General features: G+C 39.8%; 1 protein-coding gene across 1 annotated transcript; it reads right to left on the reverse strand.

Moving 5' to 3' along the window:
* Nucleotides 1-1,366: 1,366 nt before the first annotated feature.
* Nucleotides 1,367-22,561, reverse strand: T265_15122 (hypothetical protein; the record flags this gene model as incomplete). Its single annotated transcript, XM_009176686.1, has 9 exons — nt 1,367-1,714; nt 4,527-4,618; nt 8,110-8,284; nt 8,731-8,837; nt 11,829-11,927; nt 13,365-13,439; nt 16,645-16,870; nt 18,796-18,875; nt 22,345-22,561. Coding segments are annotated over 9 exons (1,419 nt in total), but the record flags the coding sequence as incomplete, so codon positions are not given.
* Between the last annotated feature and the right edge of the window lie 3,169 nt (nt 22,562-25,730).

Raw genomic sequence — 25,730 nt, forward strand, 5'->3', positions numbered from 1 at the left:
ATTTCGGTGGGCACGGAACGCTGAGCGGGACTTTGAAAGGTAGTTTTATTCCTAGACTAAGATAAACTTCAGCGGTCTGATGATAAGATGCAATTCAGCTCCGCAACAGCAATTTTCTTCGAAATTACACGGTTATACAGTGTGAAACAACACCAATGAATCTCTCTTCTCTGGCAGAAGGTAATAGTAACATTTCGTCCATCTGCTTACTCACCGTTCCTCCCAGTTTTTTACATTTCTTACAAGCTAGTAGTAATTTAGACAACTGAGGTTTCTTCGTTAAAGGGAAGCTTTACTTCGGCTGGTTTTTTGACGACTATCTCACGGTTGGCCGCCGCTAGCCTCTCTTGGTTAACCATAATGGATATCCATTCTGTTCTAGGTTCTTGGCTCACGTTATTCTGATGTGCTGTCCATTATGGAGTGAAAAAAGTTCTCTTAGGATGCTACGTTTGCATTTCAATAAACTAAAACTAGAAAACATATGTGCTGCCTAGTCCAGATGCGTTTATAATAGGCACCACGTTCAACTGACTCATTAACCTGGTTAAACCTTCGTCAACCAGTAACTCTCATTCCTCAAATTTTATCATAAACGATTTCCAAAGTGTGGTTGATGTCGGAACTATTGTAATCCTAAACTGAGGGTTAAATACAGTTAGCTAACCGCTGGGCCAGTATATGTTGCGGTGAATATGTTGCGCATAAAAGTGGACGGAGCGGCAACTAAGGTTTTTTGTCTTCGTACATTGTAGTGCTTATAAAGCCACGTTTTATATGTTAACTTTTATGTATATTTGAATGTAAACGGTTGTTAACATGGAGAATATCACATCACGCAACCAGAGTCTACTAACACCTGCTACCATACCGTTATTTATTCAATAGTTATACTCGCATGTTTCAAGAAATATAGGGCAACAATTATGAGCCCTGTTGTTTGGAATAAAAGGCGGCCTATGTTTACAAACTACGACAGGTTGATTTTGTAGGGCATAGCCGTTTAGATAGTCAGGAATCCCCGAATGTCAATCAAAATCAGGCTTAGTTTAATTTTCCTATCAGCTGCTCATTTTAGAAACAGTGGCAGTATACGAATTCTCGGGCACTTCAAACCCCTGTTCCGGAACTGTCAGTGTGTTTTCTATCATAATTGATATCTTTCTTCAGACAACACTGTCAGCTGCTATCAAAATACAGGTCACGTTTCCTACTGAAGCCTGTTCAGAGGGCTGTTGTGTGGTTAAAAGTTGATACGTGGTGAAACACCACCTGCTAATCCATACTTATCAAAAGTTCCCAAATCCAGATAAAAAAATGAAAAAAAAGTTGCAAAATATTTTGTGAAAAACGCGCAACACCTACCCATAACATCGTCAACATAGTCCTCCAAAGCGACACTATCTCCACGTTGATCAAGTACGTTTTCGATCCAGGTTTCAACGTTCTCGACCTCAGCAAACTTAGCGAAGTCAAAATAAAACGCGCAACACCTACCCATAACATCGTCAACATAGTCCTCCAAAGCGACACTATCTCCACGTTGATCAAGTACGTTTTCGATCCAGGTTTCAACGTTCTCGACCTCAGCAAACTTAGCGAAGTCAAAATAAATTGACATCCACGTCACTTTTAATATGCCGGCCATCGTCCAAAGGCAGTTAATGGCTAATGGTTTGATATCTCCCGACGTTGCCAACCAACGCTCAAATAGCTAGACAGATTAGACGTACAAGGATGCAAGAAAGTTAATTCCTAATCACTTTGGTTGAGAGAATATGCAAGTAATTTGCCAAGGATTGAGGGATATGTCTGTTTGACCAGCCTCCAGAACATCTGAAAATTTGTTCAGACCACAAGGGCCTTCATATGAAAGACAGATTGATTATAAATTTACGGGGAATTTACTACCAATAGGAAATTCTTAATAACAAAACAGTGTAATAAACCACAGTGGTTCTAATCGGATGATTTCCACCAGAAACCTAGATTAATGTTTATATCAACGTTTCTGATACGTTACAGTTGGAGCGGATTATGTGATTGCATACTCCATACTGCAACAACTGTATAACCACATTTCATTAACTGTCATTCCTCGATCTACTTGAAACCAAGTTGGCGAATTTGACAAATACAATTATTTGCGTATCAATTTGGTTTACACGGGAGATTTGATTGAATATCCCCTTTACGATCTTCAAAAGTGCCACCTCATATTTCAGTCGGTACGATATTCGAGATATCGCAGTATATTTTCACAAGGAAAACTACTAACAAGCCAGTCGGTACATATTCGAGATATCGCAGTATATTTTCACAAGGAAAACTACTAACAAGCTTGATTATATACAAATGACTGCATTTGTTGAAATATATCTAATGCTGGTTTGAGTAGAACATAAGTTTGACTAGAATTCAGGGACTGCGCCCGCCTGGGGGGTCCCATGAAGGGCAAAACTGGTCATGGGCTATCGAAGACTTTTCAGGAACCTTGTGAACAGTTTTCTTAATGACAGGTTATTGCAAAAGTATAACTTGTTACACGGAACTGTTTGGAGATTCCACTGAATAAGGCTCCGGCTTAAGTCAGGAACACTCAGCACTAATGTGGCGTTCTGGAGATGGGCAAGTGATTCTAAAAAGTGGTTGTGTACAGTTCCTGAAGTTTCCGTCTAGAGTTTCTATGGCAATAGAAAGGTGCTCTGTACTGAAAATCCGAGGAAAGCTGTGACTATTTTATTCCTACTGAGAAGTATCATGTTATAAACTCCCAGGGAAATCCATTTCAATGTGGCTGACCGACATGATTAGCTAAAATTTGGACAGGAAAGGGTCCACTCAAGCATTCAAGCATTGCAACTAACTTAAGCACCTTTTGAGTGGTTCGTAAAAGATTAATTGTGAAAATAAAAGCTTACGAGAGTTACCTGATTCTCTGTCCTAAGTGTGTGTGAGCTACATTTCCCTAGTTTTTTATGCGAATTCTAAACCCAATTTTATTTAGCTTTACGTTTATTATCAGCAAACAAACGTCTGACCCTCATCAGCCAACGCAATTGTTAACTGACCTGGATATTCTAACCTAAATCAACTAAAAACTACAAGTCGTAATCCAACTTCCCTAACCGCTACATCACTTCTGTCATATTTTAGTTACTTTTACTGATATTTCATTTGTTTTCTTCGGTGCCATGACTGAGGGGAAAGCATTACAGCCCTCAAAACCACTCCTCACCCTCAAATAGGTAAGTTAGTAATTTACCTATTGCTGGTATGTGTGTTGACAAATTCCTGACAGTTTACCTTTTCAAAGTTTCTGCGGCCTATTGTGAGTTAGCGAAGCCAAGTGGATTTGAAAGATACTACGCCTATCGCCAATTCAGTTACCACGTGGTGATTCCGAAAATTGGTTCTCATCACATTGCGTTTAACTCAGAGGTGGAAAACGATAACTACGCTATGCTTTTCAGGACTAATTACTAACAACGACAAAATGATAGCGGTTATTTAAAGTTTCCCATTTCATATTTTTGAATAGATTTCGGTTTTCTTGTTTCAGAAATAATAAAAACGGTACTCAGTTTAAAACTATTTGGCAACACTGGTGTAAAGCAAACCAGTAACGCTTTCGGATGCGTTCGATGGGGAGAAGGTGCATGTTCACAATCCTCGGGTGTTGCATAAATAGACCATTAATCCATCATCAGCATTGTGGAACCAAAAAAGTAACAGGAGATACTTGTGAACTACTAACCCTAGTTGTGCATAAAGGGAGGTGGCGTTAGTGAAAACTTCATGCCAAAAGCCAGGGAGAACGGCCAAACACAAGGAAGCTGCAAACTCAAGAAATACCTGCCCTGTTTTCGGTGAGTGTAAACCAGCTGAATTGAGTCTTACCAATCTCAGCAATCTTAACTATTCTCTTGCCACACAAGCTTAGCTCACAGCCACAGACATTGTTTTACCAGGCAATCGGCCTAACTGACATCATGTTTGATATAGGTGTGGACAATGGGGACTCGTGCTACGTACTATGATAATCACGGTGACCATAGCCAGAATGGTAGGATCCCACGTAAAGTTGTAAGTAAGGTAATTTAAAACAGTTCGCTGAGTGGCATGACAAGGCCTTGGGGAATTACTCAAGGTAGGGGATCCGAAATTTGTTGGAAACTCGGTCGAACAAGAAATCCACTTTCATATGCGTAATTATTTTTTGTCAACCCATGTGAAGCTAGAGTAGCATGTGGGTTAGTATTGTAGATCAAGACGTTAAGTGGCATAAGTTATAAAACTCTGTCCAGCGACTCTCTTATTAAAACTAATTTACACCACGATATCTAAGATACGGCCGTCAGGGACAATACCTATAAATAATCAACCATCATCCTTTATTACTGAGAAATGCTGAGTTTTCTCTACAAGCTATGGGCAGCCATTCTAAGGAGGAAGCAGTGTCCATACATAACAACGTGTTTCGAAGAGTTCACGGCCCTCACACACTTTTAGCCAACCATACTCACATCTTTTCGCAAGTGATAGATCACTTTTGCAGTCGGCACTGGGGTATCACCGGTTTGTTTTGAAGTTTCCCAATAGGTTCTGAGTACATATCCTTGGAAAGTGGAAACAAAGATATTTATATCGTTAGAAATCTTCATTTAACCATTTAACTACTTGAAAATGGTTACATCTCTGCACTTGTAGGAATTCGGCAACTGAGGTCGGAAACAGTGATTTCAGTTCCTATGATTTTGTACTATTTGGCGAACCAAAATGTGCTCCATGGATGGGACCCAAATAACTAACAAAATCTTAAGAGCCACTTTTGTTCCTATTTGTAGGTTCGCCCGCCGAGTTTGGGGAACAAGCCGACTATACTGTCACTACCCAGATTTCACAAAATTAGCATTTATGTCTCACCAGAGCATAGGTCATAGTTCATTATGAGTGAAGCAAGCCTAGTTAGCATCCTTTTCCCCAGTGTAAAGGAAAGAAAGCCAGTAACCATAATTAAGGTTTCTGTAGAAGCTTGATCAAGAAAATATCGCAGTGGAAACAGGGGGCTTAATATTTTCCTTAAACGAGGACTTCATGATTCATTACACCAAAGCAGCAGTGAATTTTTTTTAGAAATTATTAGGCAGTAATATTAAATAAGTCTCAAAAGGGATGCGTAAAGTTTAAGGCCAGATCCTAGGGAGGAATTCAGTGCTTATGGGAGCAATGTCTCCAATCCAGTCACATGATGGAATGATATCTTTTTGGTTATCTCAGGCCTTTTACTCTAGTTAGGGTTAATCAAGTTTGGGGATTACATCAGTCACACATCATCGTGGTTGATGGTCCCATCAATAAGCTTGGTTGGCTGACAACACCAAAGGACAGCATCTGGTTTCCGTTCCCAAGCAAACTCAGCTATATACTGGACTCCGAAATCCAAGGGTAACAACCTCGAAAGGGTGACAAAAATCGATGCCCTACTTTGACAGTATTTGTCCGAAAAAACCTCGGTGGTGAATGAACGCGCCCATTAGCAACTTGTCTTATTGTTTAGATTTCTATAGCACAAAAACTACAGACGATGCATCAGAAACTAAATATCACAGCTAAGTTATGCATTTATTGCGCTTCATTTTTGCCATCCTCCTGTTTGATTGATGAAGACTTTTGCATTTTTTATCTCTTCTCAGAAAAATTCATTCTCCTTTGTTTGATGAACGATGAAACGTGGAATACCATGTGTACGCATATGTTCAACAAACACCAGCGAAATATTCGAATTGGAATTCAGAAATTAGCACACTAACGGTTATTAACAACGAGGATTTGCTGTCCTTTAGTGAGGAAAGAAATCCGGAGTTTAGAGCTTTTTAGTTTTGGCAGAATTGATAGAAACTCCATTCATGATGACATGATTTATTAGATGTTTTCATGTGTCCAAATAAGGTATTGTAGTAGTGCACCATAAGTCCAATCGCGTCAGTTTACGAGTAAACGTAACGCCGGTGATTATCTTGGGTAAAAGTATGATCCAAAATATTATTTAACTTTACTAATAGAACAAACCTTGCCCTTCACAACACTACAGTGATTCACCGACGGCTTCACTGCTCAGTTTTTATTATTTAGTTTCTAGTCAATTTACGGTTTCCAGTCCACTGAGAATGCACTGGCGCAACACACTGATATTTACAAAGTATTGGTGAGTTTCGTAGCGTCATAAGGTAATAATCGTTCGCCTAGAATAGCTTGTATATTGGTAAAGGTACTTATGAATTCATTCGGGAAAATATTATTTTACTAATAGAACAAACCTTGCCCTTCACAACACTACAGTGATTCACCGACGGCTTCACTGCTCAGTTTTTATTATTTAGTTTCTAGTCAATTTACGGTTTCCAGTCCACTGAGAATGCACTGGCGCAACACACTGATATTTACAAAGTATTGGTGAGTTTCGTAGCGTCATAAGGTAATAATCGTTCGCCTAGAATAGCTTGTATATTGGTAAAGGTACTTATGAATTCATTCGGGAGAAATGGAATTGCAGTGACAAAGGGGAATATTCGAAGCCGTCAAAGAAGCCTTTCATGGGATGAAATTTTGCACCGCAGTGGATTGTGTTGTTTTTCACTTACTTATTGCTCTGATATTTCCAGGTAGCGCTAAGCACAGAGAAACGTGAGAATGCTACAAATATTATCGGGTCGAGCCAAGTTGAAGGCTTTCTGTAATAATCCCAGTGGAATGAGACATGAACATCGACAACCCATACACGGACGATCCCATTTAAGAAATGAGTAACGGATTCCTACCGAGTCGAAATGAGGAACACCGTTTTCCAACAAGAGGATTCGACTTGAGCTCCGACAACTAATACGGTTTTGTCGAAACTGGCCTGTCAGACTCCACCGCAAATGCAAATCTTCCAAGCTTCGTTGTCATATTCCAACCGTGTCATCACTGCATGAGTTCCTCCTTGTAAATTGACTTTTTTGAGTCTCTCTCTCGTTGTCTGCTTTGATGGATTCTACCTGTATCTAGGTTACATTGCTTGCATATGACCGCTTGATACTGAGCAGTGCCATAAGGACTGGGGAAAACTATTGTTGTTTTCCGGTCGTCTGGGTACTCCATGTTCGCTACTGAATCCTCTGGTGAGATATTTTCCTCTGCTTTGTAAGCCAGACACTGGTAAGATTTCCACTTACTGCCGGATATAGTTCCTCAAATTCCCGTACTGAATAGTTGTAGTAAAGTTCTATGAGCATGACTAACGTTAGTTGTTATTATGTTTCATGTAATTATGTGCATCCATAGGATAAATGGTTTAGTAGGCGCGTTGGGATAAAGATGTTTGCAGATAACTACTTTAACATTCAAAAGATGGGTATTTGCCCACCCTGATTTGTTTATTTTTCCGGAATATAAATTGAGGCTTTTAATTTCACCTCAATGCCTTTAGACCTGCAGTGTGAAATAATTTTTGCTGAGAAGACCGAGTTGCTTCAAATGTGACACTCATCTGACGAATGTCTACGGTTGCAGTATTGTTCGCCTAATTAGTGGATGGCTCCCGAGCAAATTGCAATATTCATGATTTTTTAGAGTTGCTGGATTTTTCTCCAAAGTCTTGGGGAGTAGTTGTGACACACTAGCTCCGAAGGTTGTGCAGTGACACGCTGACAAACATACAGTACTTGTGAACTCTTACTAGAGAGAAACTAAAAATTAGCGCTTTCTTTCTCGTATTGAGAGGAACTGATGACGCACATCCAAATGGCAGCAATACACATGTACTGTCAGAGGTTTTACGATTTTTGGAAGTTAGAAAACAAAAACAGTTGAAAAACGCCTGATTATCTTACAATTTAATGAAAAACGCTGTTCTCTAAAGAAGCAATGGAGGTAGTAATATGCACGACAAATAAGACAAAGCGGCCAAATATGATTACTAGTTGCGAATAGGATTGTCGGCACATTTATTCAATAGTGATTGAGCAAAGCAATAAATTTGAAACAACGCTAGGCAGTGTCTAAAATGTACAGTTGACTTACACGAAACAGTCAGGTATTTGATGTCTTCACTGTCACTAAGAGTACCGTCAACCTGTATGACGACGCCTTGAATACAGCTATCTCTCAATTCGGCTGGTGGTAGTCGATAGTATAGAGTTACCGAGGTCCCCTGATCGGCCGGCTGATTTTGCGGTTCTTGAGAACAGGCAACCAGAGCGGCACTACATTCGAACTTTACTGAGCGCAAAGTTGGCATTAACTAAGGGGGGAGATCAAGAATTGCACAGAGGTAAGTGGGCTTTCTGCTGATGTGACCGCACGAGGTACTGGTTATCAAATTTGCCCACCCTGTCAATAATTCAAACCTTCAAATTACAATGAAAACATTATTGCGTTGAAAGTAACCAAAAGTACACCTATCCTGAATGAGCAAAATTCACTTGGAGTGGTGAAATTTAGGTTCACCTAAAATTATTTCTACCTATTCTATTGTAATAACTCAGCATGACTACATGCATGAAAGCATAGTATCGTTTCCAGTAAACATAACTTCTTCTGAATGATTTCACGCTAGACAATAATTCACTTTGATAATAGGATGCATTAATTATGAGCCCAAAAAATCGAAGCAGTTGATTTCAGAAGTTGGAGTAAAATCTCCAGATAAACTACCATAAAGGAATGGCATTTGCCAACGTTACTTACTAAGTCACAAACGTCATACAGCTTTGTATTGAGACCACTCAGCTTTTTATAGAGGCGGTCCCACGGAGAACCGCTAACAGCAGAAATCACTGGTGTTATTTTAATGGCTGAAATAAAGGTCAAAATAAAGCTGACGGATAACAAAGCTGAAAAGTTTGAAAAGGCGAATATTCGAAAACTGTTGAAGCTGCACAACCAAAACCGAAATTAGTTTGAAATTAAAACCTGCTCAAAATAACATACAGTGTACACGGTCTTACAGGTAGTTTCGCCCAAGGATCTTTATGGAGTGTTTAGAGCCACCTTCATAGCTCATCATTAGAGCTGGTATTCCAAACGTCTACTTCAGGCATGCTAGGCTGTTCTGCTATTATCTGTTACCAAAATACCCACTGTTTGTTTTCTTTCTAGAGAGAATTTTGATGATACTTTAATCACTTCATTCACGACTGCAGTTACAAATGTCTAGCTTAGCCTGAACAGAAGTGTAGCCACAGTGTAAAATCATCGTACTAGTGCCCATTGGGTCTTGACAACATTTCGTTGCCTAGTGTCTCAAGGTAAATCTTGCGTCTTTCGTTTCCTTACCCCTCAAGGTAGTCAGACGTTGCTCCTGAGTTTCCTCAAAACAAACAAACCCCATCAGTGGTTGCTGGCTTTGTTTAAGTGAGCATGTAAATATAAATTTTCTTCACTGTGGTCCAGCCAGTCTGTTTCAGCGTGGTGTGTCACCAGCGTTCAGATAGCACAGTTACCAAACGGATCTAACATATTAGCCTATGACCATCCATTGATATGGGTGAGACTGCTCACCCTGGAATTTTAAAGTCAATCTCTTTGTAATGAGAGCGTAGATCTGGATAAACGACTAAAAGATGATGGCCATTTGTAGTAATCTATGTGTCACAAGAATGTCAGAAAGATTCAGGAATAGCTCTTACCTAAAGGCTGGTTTCAACTCGATTAGCGTGGCCATATTTGCAGGCGATCTGACTGAGGCTACAAGTGTGCCGTTTTTAACGATAAGTGTAAGCAACCACTACTGGGAGTTTTGAGGAGCCTTAAACACTGTTCTACTCACACTGAACGCAAAATAAAAGTAGACGTTGAATTAAACATTGATTAGATTCAGGTGGCATGAATCTGTGAACGATATAAGGCTATTTTACGGACTTCTGAATGGAGAAAATAGCCCCAAATACATATAACACAAAAAAACAGTATCGTTGGATAGGAATCAACCTCGTCATCTCTATCTCTCCGTTCATCTGGCGTCGACCTAAAATTAATACCCTTTGTGTATCTGGACAGCCTCAACATCTGGCCCATTGTCGAAAGCAAATAAGGGGTTCACTAATGTAGCTGGCAGGCATCTGCTGCTTTTGTATCGAGCAAAATCAGTACACGCAGGTAAGGTGGGAAGTGCTCCCAGTGGCTTGTAGGGGAAGCGCTCGGCAAACAAGATCCTACAGGTTCGTTTCTTGTCCAGTGTCTTTCCATGCCTTTCCATTCACATTTTGTTTAAATGGGTCCACTCAAGGTCTTCCTGATATCCATCTTTTCAGTATCGATATTCACAGGACCAATCATTAAGTCTATTATTATATTGTGACTGCATATTGTGTAGACAGATCGAATGACTTTTACATAGGTCGTTGTTGGAACAGTGCTAAAACAGCTTTGAAAAGTCAGTTGGCCGTTGATCCTATTACAGTACGATATCGAACGGGAAGTTTCAGAGCTCAACTAATGCTACTAGGGGCGTTTAGTGAGGAGCGTTCACGCGACAACCACTATGACCTCAAGATTCTGGCCAAATCCTTCTCGAAAAGTACTGCTCTATAGTATTTAAAAGACCGTTCTGTTTGCTCCAAATCCTCCGTTATAAACACCACTGGTCATCTCTTCCAATTTTTGCTACCGAAGATTCACCATATTCAAAAGTAGAACATCAAATTTGAGCTGATTTAATTGTATATCCACAGAACAGTGTAAACCTGTATTATGTTTCTTCCATCATTCCGAAGCAGTGCCATTTGGGCAATAAACGCAAGCATTTTCAAAGTGTACTATTCACCTCAATACGTAAAATCCATAATACTCGAGTCGGCTGCCATGAAAGTACCCGCTTTTTTGTTTTCAGGCATAGGGCATATTTTTATCACGCAGCGGGACGATGAAAAAAGTGGTCTCATTCAAGAGTAGAATCACAGAACCTTCATAATGCTAATGCTGAGATCATAAACCAAAATTTTTCAAGCCGAAGTGGGACTGCACTTTTATGATTATTTCTCATAAAACCTTGAACGATATCTAATAGAAACCGCCTGTTACAATTCTTTTTCTTTCTGCCTAAGTGCTTCAAGTTATTCACAGTTATTTCTCGGAATTTTTCATCTGCAGCTGTAAGGCTAGACGAAATTAGTCCTGAAGAAAGGTACACTGTGTTCTGCCTAAAATGTAGCGTGGCCTGTTTTTCTATGTTCACCTAACGAGAACTCATCAGATGGACTGCATCAAATAGGTCGCATTTAACGATCAAGTATCTCCCTCACCATAAGTAACATTTTCAATCTTAGGCTAACAGACAAAAATTTTTCACTCCGGTTTAAGGCGTATGAAAAAAAGGAGTAAAATCTGAGTTATCACGGGTGTTTGAATCCAATAAAAATGCACGTGCTGCCGTTTGGATTGTATTATAATGTCAGATATGCCAGTTCATTTGACTGGCCTTCTAATTTTATCCCCGCGATCTACAAACCTAGGCGTTACATTGTGAATCCAGACAAACAGTAAGTGGATTTGATTGGACAAAAGTTTACCAGCAAGAGTTCACTTAAAGCAGATGGTGATGACAGCCTTCCTCGGAAGCTTTTAAAAAGCGCGTCTTACCTGAAAGGTTTTGGATGAAATTTTCTGGAATAATCGGAAAGTAGGATTTTTAAATACCTATGAACCAACCCAAGCCATGTCAACCAAAAAATTTCAAAAATTGCTTCTTTATCATGAGTACTTGGTATATGTTACTTCTTGAAAAAAGCACGCCACTTTTTTTCTTACTGCATATATTTTGGCTTTGTATATTTTAGCTTGCTTACCGAGATCGTCTACCCCTCCACCGATGGAAATTTCTGGTTCACTATCCGTATCTTCTGTTGTTGTTTCTTCAGTGTCTTCTTCATCATCCCCTTCCTCTTCTGGAATAGGAATGGTGGTCAGGACGTAAAACGTTCATGTTGATTCTAAGGTTTGATATGCCGCGGAGTTTTCCATTATAAATCATCGGCACTGCCTCAAATATGCTACCATTAGGCAAGTATAGATTGGCTGTGCTACTTTCATTCCAACAGGGAGACAGAATCTGCGTCTCCTTAGTCGAGAAGCGTTGAGTTGTGAATAAACCCTAGTTTCAGTGACGGTTAACATGTATACATTCTATTGGTGTCCGATGATAGAAACCGCCCAAAGTGGCATATATGTCAGTTGTTTATGGATAATACTCGTGAAGGCCGAAAGGTCGAAATGTAAACCGGATGGATTAAAACATATGGGGTATTTAAGACTCGACAGGGTAAGAGCGAAGTTCCTCAAGGCTAGATAAAGGGCATTTGATTTTTGCGTCTCTCTGATGTTAATCAACTGGTTGGGGATACTAGAAGGGCAAGCATGATGTTTGTGAAGCAGAGTTCATTCCAGAGCCAAGTATACTTAGAATATGTTTTAGAGTTTTCTTACATGCAGTCGAACCTGTCTATCGCCCTTTTTCATCTGAAGTTGCCCAATGACAACTTGCGTTTTACTATTGAGAAACCTAAAGTATATTTCCATGCAGATGAACATTATTTACTTCTTGATGGAATGAGTAGATTTAGGAATGTTCAATAAGAATTTAGTCCTGTAAGTGAAACCAATCTGTGCTGAAAAGCCGAGAAGCCCTAGTTCCTCGCATGAGAAGATCGAGTGTTATAAACAGCTTGGAGTTATCAGTTGTCAGCCTCGTCCAGCCGCATTTATCGTTCCATCAGACGAACTAGTCAGTTCAATACATAACCCAGAAAATGTGGTTAACTTATCGGATTTGTGTCAATGTAAGAAATGTTTTCATGAGTTAAACCGATCAAATAGTCCAAAATCTCAAAATAATATGATACAGAAATATATAGGAAGTCTGATAATGACAGTAAAGCTGAGATAATGTGTGGAGTACTCACTAAGGTCAACTAACTGAATCGAATATCCAACCAAGCAGATAATTCAACCTACTTGGGCTTTAGTCATATTACTCCCCAGATATAGCCACTTAATTATAAGAACAGTTCAATCCGGCTTTTGGTTGTAAACAAAGTGCCATTACTGCAATTTGGCAGAGTAGTCCAAGGAAGACACTTAGTTCGCGGCGAAGAAAACAAATGCCATCCAATGAGGTTGAATCGGCCTTGCATCTTGGTATAATCTGGTACATCCTGAAGGAATTAAGCAGAAGGGTAACACATTTTGCCCCTTCAAAACTAACCCGTCAAAGATGGTTGCCTACCACCGGTTCTCAGAAACGGGCGAAAATTCTACTCACAGACCTTCGTAGAAAGTAATGTTATTCGTTTATGGAGATATGGCCAAAATTTTGACATACATACCGTCAATGTCGTAAGTGTTGTCGTTATCAGTCACGACATTGTTATTGTTGTTGTCCTCATCAGTCATACCCTCTGCTGCAAACAAATAAAAATAAAAATCAGAAATACGATATGGCGATTCACTTTCTGGGAGGTCATAGCGCTTATATCAGAAAAGTTGCGGTAAATATAAGGGAAATCACGGTTGGTGAATGAACGTCTGGTTTTGAAACGTAAATAAAATATCTCAGTATCAATGGGAAGTTCCCTCCATTGCTTGATCTTTTAAAAAATTGTAGCTAAATATGATGGGTAGGCTGAGTCAATCACTGAAATTTTTGGGTGAATCAAATCCGCGAATCATAAGGCTGACACCTTTTAATATCTTCATATGAAAATGATTGTTGATCCTGAGGTATTCATTTGCGTGAACAACAAATGATATAAAGGAGATCGGTGACGCCTAATTCAGTGTAAACGTATAGCTATGATCGAAATACACGCTTGTCAATCTTGTGAAAAATTAAACGTTCTTTCAGCACTTGGTCAGTAGCTGTTCACACATAAAATAAGGAAAGGGTTTCCCTTACGAGCTGCATCCCTCAAACAATGAAATAAATTATTTGTTACGGAGAGTTTCAGGGGTACTCAGCTGACGAGGCAAAAATAAACGGACTATCACAAAGCACTAATTAGTAAAAAATATTAATCCCTTAAACTGATAAAAAAGCCTTGATCTTAACTGCAGTTCAGCCCTCTATTTTTTAGCATGTGTAGTACGATATAAGGTAATCACAGACAGAGATCTAAATATATAATATCTCTATTGGTGCCATGTGCAGAACGCCCATTGCTTTCCTATTCATGACCGATTTGGGGCTAATGATTTCATAGGTAATCCATTATTTCGCAGATGAACGGGGTAGGAATGATCATCACTACCAAACCATATCAGTTAAACAGGCTATCTGGCAGCAAAGCGCACTAATTCATTGGTTTTGTGTCATTACTGAGTAAGTAAAGTTTGATGAGTTTTACAGCGTTCCAAATTTAATTGGCCTGAAGGTTGATAATATTTTTTAACCGTCACTGACGACGTCTAGCGAACTAAATAGCAGATTTTAGCTATTCCTGCCTTACGTTGGGTAAACAGATTTCTCGAGGAATCGTCCTTCACAGTATTAAAAGTGGAATAATGTAATCCGACCTTTAGTGCTCGTGCGAAGAGAAAACCTGGCAGTAAACAGTTCATATGTTTTCAACGATATTTTGTTAATCGATAAGGTAGCATTAAATTTTACCACGAATGTATTTAAAACGTACATTTTTCGGCCTCGGTGGGGATAAATTCACACACGCGGTCTGAATACCAAGAGGCGAAACAAAAGAAATTGATCAGAGTGGAAGATATATTTTTAGGCACGCCGTTCAATTCATTTCTGGCTCGTCTAGGATTGACCAGTTTTACTCACCTTCTTGTTCGCCCGGCTCCACTTGAGTCAAATCTGTAGCAGTTAGACGATCAAAATAATATCACGCTGTTAGCCAATATGTTTGCTTTCACAAAATTCCAAGACTAGACTTAAGAAGTCTAAGGTCGGATATTTACTAGCTCTTTAACGGCAGATCCAACAATAAATCCCTTATGTGTGGTACTGCGTTATTTTTAGATAGTCGGTCACCTCAGAGTCAGCAGGCAATGTCAGCTGGTTTTGTTTGAAAATAAGGACTTTGTTCGGAGATCTCAGAGATGCGGAAATTGTTTTATCAACAAAGTTAATCAGGCAGCTTAGACAGTTGTTTTCCAGATGCGGATGGCTGGATAAGTAAATATGTTTTCACATTACCCAATACCCACTCGAGGGGTTCATTTGGCTACGGATACAAATGAACCAGAGAATGTTGGCCAGTCATTTCACATCCGGATTCGAGTAGCTGCAATTTCCTGTCTAAAGATATACTACATCAGACTTAGTTGATGCTAATGCAGTCTGCTTCTGGTCCTACGATATTAGTCACCACGTTACACTCGCCGAGACCTTTAATTCATTTTCTCACATTTGGAGTATTAATAGCACCCATTTTGAAAGTACTGAAGATTTGCTTTACTGTAACACATTGTAATGTCCGCTCAACATTGAAAACGCCGGCGCCCAAAAGTAACAATTTGCTACGTGCATTTTTCTTCTACTATAATACGATAGTACTCATAAGAACCCTCTGCTTCACCCAAATTTGTGCCCAATTATTAGGTGCTGAATATTAAAGGAAGTCGGCACGAAAAGGCTCCATAGTTTGCACAGCGAAAATCAGCAAGGCAAAATGTTTATCTTTTATACAGGTGCACCCGTAAAACGGATTCGGTGTTTCGATCGTCTAAAAGAAAAGCAGAGAAGTTATCTTTCTACCAGGAGTCTTCCGGATTCTGGGGCTTCGCAAACCAGGTCTCTCATGGAATGCAGAGCAACGGATTATTGTGCATCTTCACCTTTTTACGTATGTGATAAGTCAGCCAAATTGGTTCACACGAACCCTTTCCTTTTTTGAATGAATATCCGACCAATAATTGAGTGTAAAATGTCATATTACAGCAATGATATTGCTGCTTGAAAATGGGTTATCTGTGCTGATTTTATGGGCGCTGCTCACTTTTGAATATCCCCACAATCGAATCGCCTATTCAGAGCACTTATAGGTTACTCCGATCTGCGGTTTACTCTGTAATGAACGGTAGGCCTAAAAACGCGAACCGTCCGACAGCCGTGACATGGTTAAATCACAGATCGCTCGTTTTGCTTGCGTGTTTGACTGGCTGTGAACAGGTAAGCTAGCGGTATTCACGGGTAAATAGGGTGGATTAGTATGAACTCTTGACTTTCTTGAAACATAAATTTGAAGCAGTGGTTGACTTCCTCTTTGTCAGTGAAGATCCGAACAATATTATCAAGTTTGCCATGTACATGACAACTTACTAAGTGACTACTTTTTGTATATTGCGATTCAGACAACCGAGATGTCACATACTTTTTATTGCACTACTGGTACGAAGGAACAGTTTTCTTCATTTCAACTTTCTTTCACTCTCGTGAGACCGTTTCTTAATTCCAATCGGAGGTTTGTCAAAGAAAGTTTTACTGTTCGAAAAACAAGTGTCTTTTCCTGACCTGTGGTCACCCAGCCTAGTATCGACCAAATTTTATGTAGACGGAAAAAATCTTTTAGATTATTTTACGTTTTTTGATAATTCCATGGGTTTCATTCGAAATAAAGGAAAGGAATAATAAAGACAGCCATAAGTTACCGCTGAATAAATGAATAATGTTCTCGCTTTCCTCTTCACCGCTAGCACCATCAGCTGCATTTTCCACTTGACGTTTCATCTCCGCGATTTGCGCCGCATTCTTTTCGTTTGCATTAAAGTATGCAGACATCAACACAGTTGTATGAAATCTATCACCCTCTGTATGTATGCAGTTAGTCGCGAACGGTGCCACTGTGGTCAATGGATTGAACCATCGTGAGAACAACTGGCAAATAAATCAGATGAAAAACAACATTTTTACGTTAGTCTAAAATGCAACTCCTTAACGAAAACAAAAAACCCAGCAATTCATGGAACTTTTTTATCGACCCGTTCAGATACGGTCTCAAGGATGAAGTGCTCTTACCTATGACGGTTCGATTCCTTAGTTCTATTGTCCAAAGTATGAACTATATATTTGAATGCCTATATTTGTGTGTGACCTACAAATTGGGGTTGAATTCATTGGACAGATGATAATATTCCCAAATGAGCCGTTTGCCTAGACAAATTTTTGTTTAGGATTTATCACAAAAAACGAGGGAAAATCGGCCAAGTCTCTTAAGTAAAGCGGAAAATCCCACACCTTTGCACACATGGGTTAGCATTTGAGTGGTGTGATTACTTACACCCACGTAAATCTATTTTCTCTCGGTCCGTATTGACAAAAAGTGGCAAAAGTTCTAGGGTACATTCAGCACTAAAAAAATGCAGCTAAAAAGGTTGAACAAACTCCATGAAAGTGTAAGTCTGATATTCTCTATTTCGGTCATCTACTGAGAAAACGTAACTCACTGTAGCTCGGTCAAAGTTCACAAAGTATACCATCGCATTTGTGTTATTACTCATTTCCGTGGCGTAGTCTTTAACTAGTACGCTTCACAGGTGTTCTTTAGGAAGCAGTATTCCTAATGATACTGACTGAATATAGATCACATAAAAGACATACTGCACTAAACGGTTTATTGCTAAAATAATAATCTGTTGGGCCTCATGAAACTGACTTCACTGAACACAAGCTGAAATAATTAACCTACACTGTCCCTTTAGTCTTAAAAGAACTGCCTAGAAAACGTTAAAGCTGTACAGCACAGCCAGTTTAGCGTTTTACGGAAACTCATTAGAATCGATCAATAAATATTGAGGACTTAATGGCCATCTTGAGCGATATGTCATATTTCACCAAATCCGGTTAGGGGATGCCTTCCATTCGTTGGTAATACTATTTTGGGATTCAGTTAAATTGTTTAGATATATATGTCATAAAGTAAGCTCCGCTAATTTTCACGAGAATATTCATAGGCAGGCATTCGACGGCCATATTAATGGACGTCAACGGTGGTAAACAAAAATTTCGACTTTCTACCCAACAACATGTCCACAGCCTTACAAATGTATGACTTCGCTAATACAAATACCAAACCAGCTCGCAAAGTTTCCGCTGGAGCCACCCAAAAGTTGTCAGTGTGACAAAAGGTTATCTTTCGGCGTTTATGCTTTTGTTTCCAAGCTCTTAGAGTGACGGTTGTCATTGTTTGCTGGCAAAACTGGTTCTAGAATGCTTGTTGGATATTGCTTAGAATGGACGGGATTAGGCTTCGTCAGTGGTAGGGAAACCTGGATGGGACGCTTATTGCGGGTACAACGACTAAGACGGTCTAACTGAAGAATTCCACCGAAAGAAGCACTACCTTTATCAACAAACGATTTGTTTATGTTCAGTCACACAATGCATGTGAACAAGTGGGGCCCGAAATAAAATTCATTAGCTAAGCCGTTCTGAATGGAGTTTGATACGGTGGCATGAATAGATGGGTTGGTTGGGGATATCATCACGTCATAATTGTCATAACATGAGAGTTTTTGCGTTCTGGAGAGCGCTCTGCACTTCTGTAGGACATCGTAGAAGCAACTGTTAACAAGCCGGATGCCAGATATCAGTGATCATTCGTTGCAGACGCGTGCTTATTTTTGTCGTTAATGTAAAATGAACGCGGGCATATCGAAACCACAAGCCCCGTTCACACGACCATCAAAATACAAGTTTATTCCAAAAATTGCCGGAACAAATTACGTTATGCCTTACTGGATAGGTTTGGTGAAGTAGTGAAAATGGTAGTCAATAAAAATCGAGTAAGAAAAGGCACTCACATCTTTTCTTAATTCGAATAGAACTTTCGACGTGACGTCCAAGGCTGTCGCAGTTATTTCTGAAGTTCCCCATTCAGCCTCTAAAACAAACTCTTGAAAGAGATGATATGGTTTTAATAAATATGGGGCGGAAAACAGTGTACGCTGATGATAGCACGCTGACACAACCACAGGTTTGATATTTTACTTGACGCATGTACTAACGACGTATTTAATGTTGGCGCGACACGCTTGATCTGGAAGAATAAGATGCACGTGCCGTTCTAGTAAAATAAGTGTACCTGCTAAGAATTTGTTGATGATTGAGCAGTTCCAGAGGAATACGTGAATGATAAGTCCCTATTTCGTGAAGCACGCAGCTGAAAACACAGTGACATAGACAAAACCTGGCACAGATGTTAGGAATGTAAGTTCCCATAGTACACATGCGCACAGTCATTACGTCTACAAAACGTGTATTGAGAAATCGAAGTTGGAAGCTGTTATTCGAAGTAGATATAGGTCACTCCGTGTTGAACAGAACATTAAGAATTGCTGTGGACCACGAAAGTCGGCTGGTTTGGCATTCGGTCTAAGGAATAGCGAACTGAATGTCAAGCCATGAATTTCGTGTTAAAATATTCAGTGGAAACAGCCCCTGAATAAACGGAACCACATGGACTGCGGAACGGTTTTGAATCTCAGCTGGACGATATCATGAACCTACGATTCAATCCATACACCGCATATATGCATATATCTGTATATGTTTATGTCGATTGTACATTACCTATACACATTATTGGTTTCCATACTTCGCTGCCAAAGCAGTGCTTGACCTCCAATGGCTCGTTTCTACCCTTCATGTGGTTGTGCGGAAAGTGTTCTTCAGGAATTCGGTCAACTAGCATTGACGTCCACATGGAATAGGAATTGACCAACCATTCTAAGTACAACCCTGCAACCAGTTACCACTGGTTTTAGGCGACACACCTGAAAGTAGCCTTTGGTATGTGTAAAAAAAACCAAACAATTCGTTTGCTTGTAAGCGAATTGGCTAACTAGAGCCACCCGAAACTAGTCCCAAATAATGATTGTGGTTTCAGCCACATCCAAATCCAAGCACATTCAACAGGACCAGCGGAAGTTGCTCACATCCGGTTTGACTGATATCGAGATTCTTCAATACAGCTTCGCCCACTCCAGACAACCCTGTAATCTATATAAATGCGAATCCATGTACGAACGACTGCTCCGCCGCACTCCACTTAATTCATTCACAGCCAAATAAACCTGGACGTCACGCAACAACACCGTTGGGAATTTTTCCAAATGTTTGGCGGACCTGTGTTGATAAGGGATGAGTTTCCATAGTGGAGGAAATAACTCACCGTCTATATCACTAACGTTGCCTATATAACTTGCAGAATTTGCATAGTTTGGTCAAAGACGAATATGACCAACATCTCAACATGATATCAGCTGATTAACATGTTGACAAAACGACATCTCATCTAGGATCAACTTAGACACCAAAGAAACAACACCCAAAACTCACAGTTGACGGCCAATAACCGGCCTCAATACCATCGCAATCAGACGATGCGGTTGGTGAAATGGGTGGCGCTGTACTTGATTTGTACTCAAATAATCGTAAACGTTCATAAAACATCATCCGAAACATCAGATTATAGCATATCAGCCATATACCCGGTGGTTGACTCCAAACCTAACAAAAAATTGTTTTTGGTAACCAGTGTTCGCTATTGATTGAAAAGAATAATCTCTTTCGAATAAAGCAGTACTTCGGAACATAGATAGTAGGGAGTCACCGATCAAGCAAGAGTAATTTATAGAAACAACCAATTTGGTGGTTGGAAGTTGTCGATATGCAGTGGCAACGGCCCAGTCTGAGTGGGTCTCCGGTAAAGAGGTATAGCAATCATTATTGTGATACTAACGCACTGAAAAATAATTCGTTTATCCTATGTGCCATAAGCAACAAATCAATAAATATTCTGATACACTTTCCTCCTTTGCCCGTCCAAAGGACTCAGTAATTATTCATCCCCAGCATCGACATCCTACAACCGTATTTATACAAAAAATTGATTCTATCCAGAAAATAAACTTACTTATTGCTTTTACGGTTTTCGGAAAACCTAAGTGAGGATAAACAAACCGTAATCTGAATGTTTCGTCCTATCTGTTTGAATGCGTTACTTTTCTACACAAGCATACCAACCAAATATCTACTGGCTTAGTTGACCTACCCACTAAGCATCCTCGCAAGGTGGAAACACAGTAATATTGACGCAGAAACTAATTGGACCAAAGTGGGAGGATTGTAGATGCAACGTGATGCAATATTTGAGATAGATGATCATCTATGTGCACATCTAATGTGAGGATACAAGAAAACAAAGGTGAATTTCGGTCGGAATTCTTCAACCAAAACACATTTTGCGCATGGTGCATCACCTAGTAGACGTAGGGCACAAATTACCCATTAAATCACTGCTAAATGATGTGTTATTAGTTTTTAGCTATCATTCTTTTCAGATTCCGCGCTGTACGGTGTCACTCCAAAACTGGCATCATTTCTGTGCATGAAAAGTTAGTAAAAATTGAAGATAGGAATCACTTCCTTCCTTAGAACTACAACTATTTATAAGAAGCTCATAACTGCTGCATGCACGCCTCTAGATGGAGTCAGATGTTGAAATTCGATGTTGGTGAGTGGCCTGTCTTTGGTTTGCTCATTTTGTCCAACTAATTTGAGGCACACTCCACATAAATAAGGTTGCGCGAAATGAACACAAATTCCTTTCTAATACTGCTGATACCGTTATTACTACTACTTTGAAAGTCAAAGACAAGTAAACCACCGGTCAAACTCAAGGAAGTCAACCGAAATACTTAAAAACTGGGAGAGCGTAATGAGCTAAATACAATCAAACACCTCAAGCGATGACGCAACATAGATCGCAGACGGGCGATTGAAATTAGAAGCCTGTTGCACAGTTGGTTAATCGAATTATGCGGTAACCATACTTTCTGAAAATAGTATAAACTCAAGCAAGCTGGAAAGCAGTATGCATCCATCTTCGTACTGATAACCTCTCCTTGAATGATAACAGAAATTTTGCGGACAAGTTGACTAGTTCGTCGGGCATCGCAGCGCACACCTGATAATCAGATGCCTAGCACTGTATTCAGAATAATCGGGCAAAGTTCCATCTTGCGACCGAATCCCACCTGACCCAAGGGGGGAAGAGGTTGCGTTTGGTCAACACAAACTCACTCCGTGCAATTTGGAACGCTCTTTCTGGCACCAAGACCTGATGGTTCTGTCAGAGGCTAGTCACAGTGTATAGGAGTGCGTTTTATTGGTAATTTTATTATCGATTTACGGTATCCAAAACTTTTCGTTTGTGTTGATTAGAAGATATCTTGAAGGCTTGAAACCAATGCTTTGAATCTGATGCTGTAACATCCGAAGGGTTTCTTAACTCATGAATCAAAACAAAAAAAATGTAAATTCTCGCTAAATAAGCACGTTCAACTTACTGGTAACTGTCAACTGGGCACCACCTACAACACTGTTCACGGTGTCAGAAACCGTTTGGACAATATTCGCAAGGCAGGTTTCACGTGATTCAGCATTCACCACTCGATAGTAAAGCGTAGTTGTTGTCCTATCTGTAGCCGGTTGATTTCTGGGTTCTTGCGCACAAGCCACAAGCGGTCCATTGCAACCGTACTCCAGTAAGTGCAAATTATTCATTAGCTAAAAATACACAGAATTAATATTTTTCATCTTATATATTGATCCCGTAAGCGCTATCCAGCATTTTATCTGGCCAGCTTCTAATTTTTTACACGTGCAGTCGTGGTGACTACTATCTCTAGAGTTTCTTAGCACCGAAAGCGTCTACATTTAGCAAGAATAAAAAATATGTATTGTTACACATCACAGCAGGTTAGCCACATTTCGAATATCTCAAACAATCAATTTAGGACAGGATCACGGCCGTCCAAACGCGAGTGGTGTGGCTATGAACAAAATACCTGTCCGCAAAACCCCTAAATTGCAATTTAGAATCCTTTGGTTGGGTAAAATAAAACAAATATTTGTAACTCTGACATCCAATCCCGTCAGAACTACGTACAGGATTAGCTGCTACTGTGGATTCTAGCTTTAACTGCCTTGATATCAAATAGCACAAAAGTTTCGTCCAAATTTGTTGTGATGGTCCAATTGGTGGTGACTTGACGGCCGTCCAGAGTGGTGTGGCTATGAACAAAATACCTGTCCGCAAAACCCCTAAATTGCAATTTAGAATCCTTTGGTTGGGTAAAATAAAACAAATATTTGTAACTCTGACATCCAATCCCGTCAGAACTACGTACAGGATTAGCTGCTACTGTGGATTCTAGCTTTAACTGCCTTGATATCAAATAGCACAAAAGTTTCGTCCAAATTTGTTGTGATGGTCCAATTGGTGGTGACTTGATCATCTCATGCATGATGACCAGGAAATTTCCTCAGAGATTATCGACATTAATCTTAAGGCTGTGGACCTCCAGGGGTATAAACACAAACGGTTTCGATGCACATACATGTGAGTAAACGGGAACCACTGGATGTGGTTAGTGTATGCTATAAATACGCTGTTTGAAATCAATAAACTGTTCTATTGTGGTTATAAAACAATTCGATCATATTATCTTAGTGTTTGGAACAGTGCGGATATATAAAGAGTGGATAAAAAATATATATAATATAGTGTTGAATATATAATGAGTTACGACTGTCGATACTGACAGTAGATAAGTTTTCTGTGATGGAACAGATTAGTCTCAGTGCACCGTCAACTCTGGTTCAAACGAGTACTCCCACCGTGGTTCGTTTTCCATATCTTATTCTGCTGGTGTCTGAGACCGACTGATATTAAATAAGCTAGAGCGGAAACAAACACTTCAGTTCTCTTAAGAGGGTGTCAACACAAAAGCGTGAATAAGGAATGCTAAAAAGTGCTTGCCTGTGGTGCATGCAGTTGGGATTCGCAAGTGCATTCCCTCGGTGGTGATTTACACCATGATCGACCTTGGTTACACGCTCGAGCCTATGTACTGAAGTTTGCGGCGATCTATTAAACGCACGGAGACTAAACTAGCACGCTGATATTCAAAATGTTAGGGGTATTCAAAATATCTTTCAACACATCCTTGTTGCTAGAACTTCCCCAACATTGACCATCAGTTATTTAAACCTAACTGACCTAGGGTGTTTCGTTGGAGCCAATGACATCTCATCGGATTGATGCAACTTATAGCTATGCAGTCTTGATCGACCAAACTATCACCTATCAACCTTGGTTTTGTAAGTAAACTTCTTCTTTAATCAAACTTTTTTGTTTCATTCATCCACCATGATCAAAATCCACTTTTCAAATTTTCACCATCTTATCACATGTTGCAAAAGTCTGCCGCGACAGTCACAAACTGCCCATAAACTGGTGGAAATTCGCGGGTGTGTGTGAATAAATCACATGCTTAATGTATGTACTACTTTGGTTTACTCCTACCAACGTCTTAAGATGCACAGCACAGCTTTTATCCAAGAATACTGAAAGTTGCAAGAACTAGATTTCAACCGCGTTTCTAAAATAGCAAACGGGCTTTGCTTCTGGAGGGAGATTGAATTGTACAGACATAAAAATGAAGTTTGGTATTAAAATTAGTATCTTTTATGTATTTTTTATGATCTCTCTCTTTTTTATGACTTCACCAATTTTTCGGGACTTATGAAGCATATGCACCGAATTCAGTATGTTTCTGGCATTAATTCAGGAGTGTAATGAAAATAAATGGGTGAAACTTTGCCCTTACCAAATCACAGACATCATGTACCGGCGCTGCATGACCAAGCCGATTTTCATAGTACAAATCCCATACAGATCGCCCGGTGGTCCCATTTGGTTTTGCAGGAGTTATTTTGATAGCTGTCCAAAGGAAAAACCAAATCGTTGCGTGGGTCTTTTTATGAGGGCAGAAGGTGAAGTAGTTAGCAATTTACTGCTTATTTCGCGGCAAAGAAAATTGCGTGAATATTACGTTCAAAAAGATAAGTTAGTGCTTCGAATGGTACCAATGCTATTAAGAATGGAACACTTTGAGATGTATGATATATGTGGTTGTCACTGGGTCAAGAATCAAAAGCTCATATTGACAAAGCACATTACTCATGTGGCTGCTAGAAGTTCTTGTTCACCCATTACTGCTCATTCGGCATCCACTGTTACTTACCATCCGAATACGGATCGTCCCTCATACAGCGTGTACTATGAATGTACCGTGAAATCGCATCGCCACTATTGGCACAATTTGCTGAGCAGCGAAATTATACAAGCGTGTTTATACACGTGCCTGCTCATTCGTGAATAAAATAAAACGACAGATGCACTTTATTTAAATGGCGTGCTAAGATCTGGAAAGTTTCGTTTGAGATTTCGTATCATACGTGTGATCAATGCTGAAACGCGGGAATGTACCGCAAAGCCGTCTTCTCCCAATTAAGAATCATCACCAGTGCGCATCCCACAAAATTATTGGAACTTTTGAGCCGTCAACCGTTCCGCTTTGCGCTTGAGAACATAAACGTTAGGCGAAGGACGGTTGAACAATAATATGATTATTTCGCACCTATTCCAAGCAGAACGCCACTAACCCTTTAACGCCATGCGGTTAAGTATACCCTGAATTCTCGAGAAGACGCTTATCAGATGGAGAATTCAGTCGTCATATAAATTATTTTTCACTATGAGCTACTTATGGATGATTGGTAGTATGTAGAAATTTTACGTTGAGATTTTGTACTGTGAGCAAAGCCAATTTGTGTTGGAAAGCCGAGAAGCCCTATACGGCTATCTTATCTCTATTGAAAATCACTA

This window comes from Opisthorchis viverrini (genome assembly GCF_000715545.1).
Source record: "Opisthorchis viverrini unplaced genomic scaffold opera_v5_360, whole genome shotgun sequence".
NCBI lineage: Eukaryota > Metazoa > Platyhelminthes > Trematoda > Opisthorchiida > Opisthorchiidae > Opisthorchis > Opisthorchis viverrini.